The sequence below is a fragment of the Tympanuchus pallidicinctus genome, unplaced genomic scaffold (genome assembly GCF_026119805.1).
Source record: "Tympanuchus pallidicinctus isolate F22 unplaced genomic scaffold, pur_lepc_1.0 scaffold1, whole genome shotgun sequence".
Taxonomy (NCBI): Eukaryota; Metazoa; Chordata; class Aves; order Galliformes; family Phasianidae; genus Tympanuchus; species Tympanuchus pallidicinctus.
Genome location: NW_026294618.1, coordinates 106,281,804 through 106,295,187, shown reverse-complemented (window position 1 = coordinate 106,295,187; position 13,384 = coordinate 106,281,804). Strand labels below are relative to the sequence as shown.

The following is a 13,384-nucleotide window of genomic DNA, read 5'->3' as shown; positions in this document are numbered from 1 at the left end:
ACCATAAGTAAAGAGAGCAGGGCAGCATTAGAAAGTAGGTGGGGCATGAAGGCTTAGCTCCTAAGCCTTATCACAGCTTTTAATTTTTGCTTACCCAGTAGACCCAACAGAACTGAAACGCTAAGGAAGAAACAGCATTATTCTTAACTACTAGTCCTTACTCTCAGAGTGCTACAATTGCTTTAGAGCTGTTCTTATCCCTTTTTGCAAGTTGATTATCACATTTCCACAGGCATATAATGACTGATAACTACGTAGAGCGTTGCTTGAGCATCACTGAAGGGGAATATCTAATGAGGAAGCATTCCAACTCACTCCCCCAGTCCCTCTTTTTTTTCTTCTTTTCTTGGCACGCCTCTATCCGTATGCATACTTAGCTGGTATTATGCACGTTTGGGGCAATTATGGCCAATTAAAACAGAACACAGGTGCCAAATAAAGACAGGTTTTGGAAAACAGCTTGCAGAATACAACAGATGGCATCACTCCTGCCAAAACCACCCACAGTTTGAAAGCAGTGGTGGTTTCAAGGGCAAAAGCTTCTCAGTAACCCGAACTAGAGATATTAGCTGGTCTCCTAAACTTCTAGTTAAAGCTCTTCCCACCTCAGCCATGTGAAATAATTACCATCTGTTAGGAATGTGTTTGATGAGACTGGAGGAAAAAAGAAAATTGCAGGGAGTATTAGCAAATGAGAATTTCTCTCTAAGTATTTTTATAAGCGTTGGAATGTCAGCTCTTGAAAAGATGAATTAGAGGGATCCAATAGTCAGATCCTAGAGTTCTAATCTGCTCATCTCCATAGGCATTGCATACCTTCCCCACAGCATCACTGCAATTGCCAATAGCGTGGTAGGCCAAATGGAGTTATAATCTGCTCATCTCCATAGGTATTAGGTACCTTCTCTACAGCATCACTACAATTGCTGGTAGCACAATAGGTCAGACAGAAATCCATTCAATTCATACTTCCTAGTTACTCCTACGCCAGCCCAGTGACCACTTGTGACACTGAACAAGAAAAATCACAGACAAGAAGGAAACCCCAAAATTAGAAGTGTATAGTGATGAAAACTACACCAAGTGACCTTCACTTGATAATTTGCATCCACTTAATGTCTAAACTGGCTTCCAACAAAAAATGTTGACGGATTAAAAAAAGAAAAATGGAAGATCTCTTATATTGAAAGCCTCATCATTTCACAGGACAAACTTCTTTCACAATGGCTATTTACTCAAAAACAAAAATAACAGCAAACAAAAGATATTTACCTTTATGTGTTTTACTCCACAGCTGACAATTCTGTTTGGTTGATACTGATCCCAGGAAATATCAAATATCTGTTAAGAAATGCAGTAAGCTGATATTTTAAATTATACAGTAATTGAATCTAGACTCAGTTTGCTTTTACTAATTTTTAAGCATAAGTATTGTAAAGTACTGCTAAAAATCAAAGCACAATATTTAGGTAAAACTGGAGCTCTTTGTATAAAGATTAAGGTCATCTCACCCAGCTCTGACAAGACACCTCTTTCCTGCCTTCAAACTAGGAATCTACTCCAGCTGAGATATTCTTGAATAAATAACACTAACAATCTCAAATAAAATGGGAATCACGTGGTGAGCCAATGTTCCTTAAGTTTAGGGATGAAAGAATGGTGCATTTATCTTTGCTTATTATTTTATGTAAAAGGTACAGTAGTTAATTTAAGCTGATCACAAAGACTTCATGTGACAAAATGAGGTATCATTCATTTGAATTAATCTACAGAAATCAAACTGCATTAATCATGTTGATTATTGCTAAATTTACAACAATATGCATCAAAAAATTAAGCATCAGGTCCTATTCTTCTTATCAGAAAAAAAATTACAGAGTAATCTACAACTATGAGATTATGTCAAATGAAAAATACTGCATGAAGTTTGGAAATAAGGAGTTTCTACTTCAGCCCAGATTTTCACCAGCATGCCATTTTCACACTTTTCGTCTCTGGCATTCAGCTTCTCAAAGGCCAAGCTGAAAACCAATGATGTTACCACAATCATGAGTTACTGCAGGAAACCTGTGTCTGTAGCCAAAGACAATGGGTCTTTTTGCTACTTCCAGCTCGTCAGCTGTTAACAAGTACATCTTAACACTGTACATGTACAAGAAGTGTGTTTACTTCTGAAAACTTCCAGCACCCTACAGGAACTTACTATGCTAAGCAAACCCATCATTCATTTTATATGCTACAAAGCGTTGACATCCTACAAAATATTTATCTTCTTTAAGAAACCATCACTTACAGTAGTTCAAGTACTTTGTATTTTGTTAAACACAAGATATTTTATTTTAGAAGTGCTGTATGTTTCCAGTACACTAAACCAATATAATTTGTGGCAGTAATAGATACATATCCTTTCCCATTCCTTCTTCAGTGCAAAATCTGCTTTTTCAGGTTGTGAAAGTCTAAGGAGACAAAGATTTTAGTACTTCTTGCCTGTCCTGGAGTCTTCAAATAATTCAAAACCTGATCTTGTGCCTAGTGAGGTGGGTAGCACAAGATGGTAGCAAAACTTCCACTGACATAACTGGGAAGTGAATCAGTTCTGAAAGAAGAAATTTGAATAAAGACTAGGATTCTGCCGTGGCGTGGATATTTTAAGTAAAAATGAGCTACCAGATTGAGGGTGGTGGGGTACTGACACAGAGAAGTTGAGAATGCCCCATCCCTGGAAATGTTTAAGGCCAGGCTGGAGGAGGATTTGAGCAATACAGCCCAGTGTGAGGTGTTCCTGCCCATGGCAGGGGGTTGGAACTAGATGAGTTTTAAGGTCCCTTTAGACACAGACCTTTCTATGATTCCATAGTTTATCCAGATGATACACAAGATGCAGGTGGACTATATGTACACATATACTAGAAGAAAGGGTTTAGTCTGCTGCTCTGCTTCTATATATTTTACCATGAATACTCCCCCATTAGTAGTAAAACTTTCTAACATTTCAATATGAAAGCATTCTAACTTCTTATAATTTCATAATATACTTAAGAAAAAAGCTGTCAGAATATTTTCAAAACTTAACACATGCATGCTTACATGGTGGGGAGTTATTTTGCTGATGCTAAACTTGTTTAAACATTTTGTAATCCTGAATAATATTCTTCCCCTCAGGATAAAATGTCTTTTTGATGCATTTGGAAAGAGCATTATCTTTGTCCACTGAGCTAGCATTTCACATCTGATATAAAGGGCTATAAATCATCTTCATCAGTGTGTAATTACAAAGTATTTCCTCCTCAGGCAAGCCAGCCAGCTCAAGAATACATCATGTGCTAACACAGTGCTTTGTGCTTTGTTTGGTAGAATGAGAAGAAAGAAATACCTTGTTCAGTATTTCAAAAGCTACACAGAATGAACAACATTACCTCTATGTTAACCTTTGATAAACAAAAAATAATAAATAATAAAGTATTTCTTTAATATACTTACCCTGTCTGAATGGCCCGTAGCTGTTGCCAGTAGCTTTCCTCTCTTCCAGTCCCAAATACACACTGTATTTTTGGCATCCAGTCCCACTGAAGCTAAACGCTAAGGAAAAACAATAGTAATCTAGTTAACAGTTAATCAACTCAAAAATCAGTTTACTGTACTGAACAAATAGAGCTTCCCACATGTGACTTGTGATTGAACCACATTGCTAAAGGCATCGTCAAGTTAATTGTGTTAATCATCTGTTTGCTGGAGAAAGCACTGAAACGCTTAATCTTTTCTACAGAGTTAGGTTTTAATTTCAGGTTACTGATGTCTCAAATATAATTACAGAAGGACTGTAAGGATCATATCAGAAGCACTGCACTCTGGCATTCTGATCTATTAACCTGATAGTAAAAACAAATGGAAAACAGAAGTTCTCACTATCCACAAACACACGTTTATTCATTATGTTTATTTAGATGAGGTTTAGAGTCTGAACTGGATACACTTTCAATAACTGCCTTCCATATAAATCAGTGTATCAGATAACCTCCCAGTGACTGTGCTCACTTCATAACTGTGTATAACTTTACATGATTTCCATCAGAGTTTCTTATTAGGTGAGCAATCTTAGACTGATGGAGCAGAGACTGTTGTGATCTATAACAGCTTGAAGACTAAACTGATATCACATGTACTGCAACTGTATAAAATGGATAGGATAGGATAGGACAGGATAGGATAGGATAGGATAGGATAGGATAGGATAGGATAGGATATAACATACGTTGGACAGAGATATGTCCAATATATGTTAGTAAAGGGAACATGCCTGGGTAACTTGTACTGTGGGAAGAGACTGAGAGACACTTTTCACGGCAAACAGCCACCTAGCTTGGCAACACAATTGGGTAATGTTCTGTTGTGTCCCTTATTCTTCTCATTGCCCTATCTACAAACTTAAGAGTCCAACTGAAGCTCCTACGCATTTTGCTCTGTTACAAGAAAGCCTACATTTCAAGAACATGCAATAAATGAAACCTTATTTTGGCCTCAAAGATGAAGATGAGCAGATGAATCATCTGATCCAAATGGACTCATGTTTCAGATTTGACATGAACCAGATTTTTCCTTGAAGAATTACTTAAAGATGACTTGCAAACTGAATCTCTGTACTGAATGCTTCCTTCAATTACATATCTGTTATTTTTAGCTTGGCTTTGCAGCAGGTAAATTGTTTAAAGTCTGGAAATTTCTGAGTTAATACTAGAGAACTGAACCAGCAAAGACAAGAGCAATTTTACCAAAAAATCCCTCTAAAATACTTTGTTAGAGAAAATACTAATTGCTGTAAGACTACCAATTACTATAGAGCTGAGTGAAATCAATATTCACAAAGAAACAGAGCATTCCAGTTTTCCGTCCGTAGCAAAATTAATCAGACAAGGTATTCCATGCCTTTTCATGCCATTTTCAAGAGCAAAAACACAGTGTACATCTTCCACTGAATAAGTGAGCCGCTTCCAAAGGCCTCTGGCTTAAGGGCAGTAGGTACACATGCACCCTGCGCTATCTTCATAATAGTTATAGTTCTTTTATTTTAGAGTAATGAAATAGATCCCTTTTACATTTGGTTGCTTGGGAACTGACACAACATACATTGCAACCTCACGTAACAGCTGAACTCTGCAGTGAATAACGCATAAAATCTAGCAGAAGCACCTGTAGGACACCAAGCACTGAAAAGATTTCAGTGTAATATATTTCACCAAAACCTGTTTGGCATCTCCCCACATCCGAGCCTTTGAAACAAGAAAGGTAGGTACTGAATGGTAATGAAGGGAAAATAGAATACGGGAAAGAACAAACACACTCCCGCCAATCACCAAGATCAAAATATTTATGTATTTGAGAAAGGACTATTATTGTGGCATATGTTTTATTTGCTCTTGAGTAATCTACATCTACCCAGGAGGCTGGACGCGCTGATCAAAACACCAGATATTTTTTCACGGAACCATCACTGATTCCAACGTTTTCTCGCCCTTTTTATACTGTTCTCTTCACCATGGAAACCATGGCAGTACTCACAGTATCTTTTAGACTTATAACAACATCAGACTTCATCTCCCAGACAAGAAATTACCATTAGTGGGGTAGATGGGCAGTGATATTTCTAGAGTGTGTTAGCTAATGATTTATATTTTCTTTTTTCCTTTAGATCTATTGAGGAAGGTCTCCTGCTGGCACAAGAGTGGTAAATGCTGAATTTCCTTTTAAGTTAAAATGCTTCTACTTTTAGTATTCCTTTTGGAATGGAACTTGATAGCATCCTGCTCAGAGAATTCACAGAATCACCAGAAGAAAATCTGCCAAGTATCTTATGCACATAATTAAACAATTATTTTTAAGTCTACACAGATGTAGAAGATCTGGCTAAAGTAGCCTACTGCAATCTAACGCCAAATTCAGAAATGCACACATGCCCTCCTTACTCTTTTTAAAGAAAGCCCACAAAAGAGGTCCTTAAAAAACAACCTGGAACAGAAATTGAAATATAGAGCATTAGGGAAATTCTTTAACAAAAAAGACATCAGCCTTGTAGGTAATTCTGTGAAGGGCAGACGTTGGTGCTCTCAAACTCTATTTAGTTCCTGGTTCAACAGAGTAAGTTTTTATTCATAGGCAAACTGACAGCTCTTCATTAAACGTTTGAACAATGTGCAGCTTCCCTCCTACAAATGTCATCTCCCAGTCATACAGAAAAATCACAAACTAAAATATGTATTTTTCAGTAACAACTGCTCTGCTGGAATTTAACTGCCTTCAGCACTCTTAAAATGCAACATTAATTACAGAGAATGTTAACAGCAAATTTCCTTAAAATATACTCATCTTCAAATTTCAAATCCTTATTGAAAGTACATAAAATAAACTATCCTTGATTCAAGCTGCTTGTTGATCTCCTCTGAATATCAGAAAATAATACTTTCTACACTCCATTACTCAGTTTGTGGTTAATTACGCCAGGGAAGCATTGCAGAGACACCTAAGCTGTCTCCATGCAGCGCCAGCTGGGAGTAAGTCTAGCAGGGAGTAATATTTCAGAATTAATTCATTTGAATGCTTGAAAATACCCCAGAGTTTCTCATACAGGAAGAGCTAATTATATCGGTCAAAATATAAATGCAGTGTCACCATTCTGGGACCCACACTAAATTCTGACACTGGGGCTGTGCAGCACTCAACACAGTGGTTGCCCTCGGAACCAGAAGCTGTGTGCAGCAGAGTGGGAGGAAGCAGAGTTGTCTTTATGGGAACTGAGCACAGGTAGAGAAGCAGAATTACCTGGTCTTTTCCTCAGCCTATGCTTATTTTAAAAGTGGAAAATAGCAGGTATTTGAGAAAATAGTATGTAGGGATACAATTATTTGCACCTGTATGTTATGTTACTATTGAATTTTTGTTTGTTTGTGTTGAGGCTAAAATATCAATCTTTCCAGGATAGAAATAGACACTATGAGTGAAATGTATGCAGTTGAAGGAAAGACATGAGCAATGAAGCCCGTTTTGTGACAAGATGCCACCTCCCTCAGGTGACTGTGCTGACTATATAAAGTGGAAGCAGCTCTGAATTCCACGTACTCAAAGTTATGTCAAAGCTCTTTAATTTTGGCTCAGCACAGCACCTTCTTTTGTAAACCAGAAAGAGCAGTAAAAGCCAAGATGCATCATCCACATTTATGTTTTCCAGCACTGGTCCTTCTCCAGATATAAACTGCATTCTGTGCAAATCTTCATTCCAGAATATCTGCAACTTCTCTAACATTTCCAGAAACAGAATGCCACTGCTTTGCAAAGTCAGCACACCAATAAGTTCAGTTTTTAATTACCATTAGGCAACAATCAGCATCTTCGGAAGAGTCTCCATCTTGAACTCATATGGACTGGGCTTATCCTTATCATGTGCTTAAACAGGGATTTAAACCTGTTTAAAGGTTTACCCACCATTCTCATGAAGTTAGAAACAAGAGAAAATTTTAAGAATACTTATTTCTGAATTAAAACAATGTTAAGGTTACTATATCATTCAAAATTTTCTTCTGGTGAATTGGGGATGCTCTCATTTGATTTTTTTACTGCACATTTCCTAGGAACACCTTTTTCTTTAATTAGAGTTGGCACATGAGATTTCGGAGGAAATGGCTTTACTTTAAAAAAAAATTAAAATGGAAGGAGATAGTTGAAAACTAAGCTTAAAATAGAAAGTTACCTCCAATTTCTAAAAAAGAAATACATGCCACAGTGCTGCCTAGTAAAGCTTTCTGAATATGTGTTATAGGTAATTGCTTGTGGTAGTGTACTTTAACTCACACTGATCTTTAAACTGAATATAAACAACGCACAATAGAAAGTGCTTTTGTTTCATGTGAGAACACATTTTTAGGCATTGTATGTCTGGTTTTTATCTCAGAAAGTGGAATAAAACCACTCTGTGATCAGCCGCAGAGCAGTCAGGCATATGGTAGTAAAGCTCTACAGACAGCTAACTGTCTACGACTTCATTTTAAGGAAAGCATTTTAAGGCAAATCTGTCCTTCTGTCATGCAATTCACTAGCAAACAAGGAAGATCTGTGCAAGAATCCAGGAATCAGCTTACTTTCTAACTAGTCCTAAAAAATTTTAGCAGCAAACTATAAAACATGACCACAGTGTTATACCAGAAAACTTGACTGATAAGGACAAAATTGAATATGAAACACTTCTCAGTTTTATCCACATAATTAATCTATTTTTCTCCCTTTTTAGTTACAATTCAATGTTTTTACCAGTTCTTCTGCAGGGAAAAAAATCAATGTGTTTAGACGTGAACAGCTCATCGCTTACTTGTGTTTTAATCCTGCCTCAAAATATCACAATCATATAACATATTGTGTCCTAACCCCTTTATTCAATTAAACTGACTGTGCACCTTAGCCAATGAGACTCTTACTGGAGTCTCTCTGCCAAAAGAGCTGCAGGACTGCAAGGACTCTGCCAGGAAATGGTCTCTTAAACAGCAAGTGATAAGTATGTAGTGAAGCTATTACATTTGAGCCGAGGAGGGCTGTTTCTTTTATAGACATTTGTTCAGTAACTAATGCATCTACTTGAACTGAATTCTTGGTGACATTTTGGTTTTTGGAAGAGCTACATTTGCAGTCCTTGCATTAAAAAAAAATTAATCATAATAGCAGTTTAAGTACAGCCATACACCTATCTGTACAGATAAAATATTTCAAAGTGATGTCTCTTGGGCTCAGAGGTCAAACTAAATTGAAAACATTGAAAAAGAAGATATACAAACCTGGCCATCAGAATCAAAAGCTAAGCAGGCAACTCCATGTGTATGTGCATCCTTAAGGACAGAAACAGTCTGTACACGGTAGGAATCCCAAATGCAAATGTAAGGGTCCTTTCCAACCTGCCCTGTAGCTACTAAAGTTTTATCCGGGTGAACTGCAAGGCTGAAAGAGAACACAGTTTAAGTTACAACACATTTTCTCAATATAGCAAAAAATGCAAACGTGAAACTGAAAAAATAATTTATTTTTCTTAAAAAAACAGCTCCTTTTGATTTATTGGAATGATCTTATCAAACGCCATAAAAACTTACTGTATCCCATTATTTCCTTCTGCCTAAAAAAGAAAACATGCTTGAGACTGACACGGTGATTGCAGAACACAACTTATCATGTAATAATATTTTAACTAGAAAATGTAAGAAAAGTACAATCACAACATTTTTATATGGGCTTTTTATTTATATGTATTTTCAGATATGCTTTTAGTTTCTGCTGCCCAGGGAAAGGCAAAACTTACTGCTTCTTTGTTAGTTTATCTCATTTTTCTCTGCCAGTCAATCAGAAATTGCACCTCGATAAAAACCTGCACGACAAACAGGACTTCTCTTAAATCCAAGCAAATGCTAACATTTCAAAAATCATTCCCTGGTTTCCAGTGAGTTACTTCAATAACTCCAATAGTACAACTGTTTTGACTGACTTTATCTTATAAACACTGTTAAACACAGACCTCTCAACTTTTTTTTTTCCCCTCCAGTCTCTGTACAGAGGCACATTATTGCAAGCCACTCTAATGCAGAATCAAAAACCATCTCTGTACACATCTCTTCAGACATGGAAATCTCTACCAGACTGCCCATGGTATCTTTCTCTTCCATGCCAAAGTGTGAACTCTAATGTTTACTTCCATATTGTGTTGGGACGTTTCTCTTAGGTGTCAAACATATTCTGGAACAAAGCAGTAGCACCATTTAGGAAAAAAAAAATGTATTCTGTATTTTCCTTGTAACATACTTTTTACATTTTCATGGCAACACAGAAAGACAGAAGGCCATCATTGAGCAAACTTTATCCCATACTAAGAATAGAGCAATGCAGGCTATCAGTAGCTGACACGGTACCAAAAAGTGCTCTTTGCAATGATTCCAAGTTGCTGTCAAGCTGTCCTTTACTCCTTGAGGCATTCTCTTTGACAAAGCCCAGAGGATCTAGTTTGAAAATCTCGCCTGGGGAAGTTAATAATAAAAATCCTCTCCCTAGGGTAGCATGAATACAAAGACAGTTTTACACTGTTATCCACGAAACAAATTAGAATAATGTCTAAATATGCGAGCTACAGATGGAATAAGGAAAAGTATCCTATTAATAAACTGACACTCAACAGATGGCTCAGGGCATCTGAGTATATTTTAATATCCCAGAAGTAGATAATACTAATTATTAAGAAGGATTCATTAAAAAAATTAAGGAAGTTAAAAAAAATTACAATTTTCATATGTTAAGGAACAATACTTGCAAGAAGAATAAGTTCAGCAGAACACACCATAGAAACTTTTTTTTTTTCAGTTCTCCTACTTGCTCATTTTTTCCTTCTTCTCAGGCTTGGATTCTAAAGTTTGCTGTGTGTCAGCTAGTCACCTTAATTCTAAACCTGTAAGGCAAATAAAGGGTAACTTCACCATATTTAAGATGGGACATTTACAGTTAAGTTGGATTACTCTTCTTCAGTGATAAAAACATAAAAACCACATGGAAAAGATTAATTGAAGCAACCTATCTCACTGCTAGAACACAATTGCAGCTTAATTACATCTACCATTGGTCTGTACAATTTGCTTTTCACATACTAGATCTCCCCATGTTCAGCATCTCCATTCCTGGAAGCATGAACAACGTATTTCCTACAACCTAAATACTGAACATATCTGTTATTTGCTTTATCCATTTCAATGCATGAAGTCAACTAATGGCACATTTAAAGTTAGGACCAAGTATCAGTTTCTGGCACTTAAGAAGTAGCCTGATTTTTCAGAACCATTAAGGACATTCATTTCCTGCTCACAACCTTTACAATAATGCACTACAACTGCCTACGTTCAGTCTGGCTGTTAGATAACCAAGGGTTTGTTTTTGGCAGACAGAACGGTGGCTTACGGAGTGAGGAAATGGAGTCTAAATTCAACAATTCCTGGTGACTTTCTGAATACCTTCATACATGACAGCCATGTTTGTCAATGAAAATGCAAAACTGCATGTGTGACTATTCAATCCGTTTGCAAGTGGATTGCTTCCTGTCTCCAGACCAGAAGACCTCTAACTGGCATGGCTTCTCTGCCCTTCCACACTCTAAAAACGGGTATAAACTTCATTGTTTTGCTTCCAGCATATAGGTGTGTATCTTCAACCTTTCTAAGCAAAGATCCTATATCTAAACTATTTGTGGTACCACATCACTACACTGGAAAGTACTGAAATATTAATACTGAAGGAAGATAAAAATATTATTAGATTATGTATTCAAACAACAGCAATTTATGGTACAGAACAACACTGCTGGGGAATCTTTCCTGTTCCTTCCAATAGGAACAACAGCTAGAAACAGAAAAGTCTTTCTCTTATAACTAGGCAATTTTCTGCAAGCCACAGGCAATAAGGCTGCAGAAAACTGTTTGATATTCATTAGTGTAAGGCAGAGTGATCGCAGCGCAGGGTACAGCCAACAAGATCTAGGCAGATGGGCAGCAGAAATTTCACAAGAAAAGTTCTCTCTATTTTCCAGGTTTGTATGAAAAGGAGTTCACATTTATCTTGCCTTATCTGCAGTTCTTCCACACCACACAATTAGCTAGGCTGGAAAACAGAAGGGGAAAAAGTAGCAGTTATTGCTGTTGGCACTGCTTGCTGGTAGTGGCAGTCACTTCCCCACACTTCTCAACCTTCTGTCTGTGAGAACTGTAACAGGAGCAGTTGCATGTGTAGGGTAAGAAGCAGAGATCAATTGCTTAGGAATTGCAAGTTCCCCTCCTTCCAGGGCAGGGAAAAAAAAAAAAGTGAAGGGATTTCTGGCAGTCTGCTCCTTCCAGCAGCTGAATGCTAACTGAGAATTCCACAAGCGTGCTGATGTATCTGCAGAGAAGATCTTCAACAAAAGTGCATGGCACTTCACAGACACTTTTTTGAAAATCAAACAATCCATTTAAGATGAACCAATGAACTCCAGGCAGCATTTTAACATTACACCTTTTTCCTAATCCATGCTTTTGTTAATAAGAGATTTCAGTGAACGTTTTCTTCACTTCCAAGACCAATGATTATGAATCTAGCATCGAAGGCTGGAACCCTGTTAAATTAGGATAATTACAGACGCCAGTCGTGTTCCAGCAGAGTCTGATGAAATGCTTTATAAAAGTCATTAGTGGATCCATCTGGACTGAGGGCCTTGCCAGATGGTAAGCTCTTAGTACCTCAGCAATCGCTGTTGCAATCATATTCTGCTCCAAGATTTTCTTTTGCTTTTATAACAATTTAGAATTTCACAAGATTGAAAGTATTTGATTCTTGTCCATATTGTATTTTTGTTTGTTTGTTTTCTTCACAGTTCCTCTAGATTTCTAGGCATATATGTAAGTTTAAAACTGAACTAAGTAGAAAAGTTTACGGAATGCAAACTACTTCAACATCCTTGAATATTAAATTGAAGTGTTTGCCTTTAAATTATTCCCAAACCACCAGCAAAGATGTTTGATCTTCAACAAGAACACAGTCTAGGAATCAAAGAACTACAGACTCGAAACAAAAAATCACAGAACCATAGAATCACCAATGTTGCAAAACTCTTTCAAGATCAACCAGTCCAACCGTTCATCCGCCACCAATATTCCCCCACTAAACCATGTCCCTCAGTACAACACCTAAGTGTTTCTTTAACACCTCCAGGGATGTTATTGCCTTCTTGGCCACCTGGGCACACTGCTGGCTCATGTTCACAGGAGTGCTGATCAACACCCCCAGATCCATTTTCCCCAGTCTTTCCGCCACTGTGCCCCAAGCCTGATTAGGAAGAACAGAAAAGGGGATGGGGGAATTGAAGGTGGTCAAGGACGAGGTCCTTCAGAAAGATTAGAGGAGGTTCAGGGTGGATCTGATAGTTTTCCAGCACCTCAAAGGTAGCTGTAGAGAAGTTGGAGGTATGCTTGTCACAAAGAAAGATGGTAAAAGGACAAAGGGCAAGAGGCACAAGTTCCTTCATGGGAAATCCTGTCTGGACATAAGAAAAATGCTCTTCACTGTGGGAAGAGGTAGGTTGCCTAGAAAAGTGGAAGATTCCCCTTGCTGGAAATGATATAAGACTTCCTTGGCTTGACAGGACCCAAGGTAACCTGACCTCCTGTGCTCTCAGGAGAAAGTCAGGACTGGACTGGATGATTTCTGGAAGCCCCTTCAAAACTAGATTTTCTATAATCCCAAATACTGAAATATATCAAGAAAGCTAAGGCAATCAAAGTAAAAATGGATTTTGGCTCAGAGAACTTTACTTGCATTAGTAAATTGATAGTTGACACTGCCAAAGGAA

General features: G+C 37.5%; 1 protein-coding gene across 4 annotated transcripts in view; it reads right to left on the bottom strand.

Moving 5' to 3' along the window:
• The window catches only part of EML6 (EMAP like 6), a 104,309-nt gene that overhangs the window by 72,676 nt on the left and 18,249 nt on the right, over window positions 1-13,384 (bottom strand). For all 4 annotated transcript variants that reach the window (XR_008210759.1, XM_052701892.1, XM_052701896.1 and 1 more), the window contains exons 2-4: window positions 8,814-8,973; window positions 3,481-3,579; window positions 1,273-1,341 (exon numbers count right to left, since the gene is read on the bottom strand). Coding sequence is in view for 3 of the 4 variants with exons in the window: in XM_052701892.1 (XP_052557852.1) it covers window positions 1,273-1,341; window positions 3,481-3,579; window positions 8,814-8,973 (328 nt within the window). In the remaining variant the exon portion in view is untranslated. The remainder of the gene's footprint in view (window positions 1-1,272; window positions 1,342-3,480; window positions 3,580-8,813; window positions 8,974-13,384) is intronic.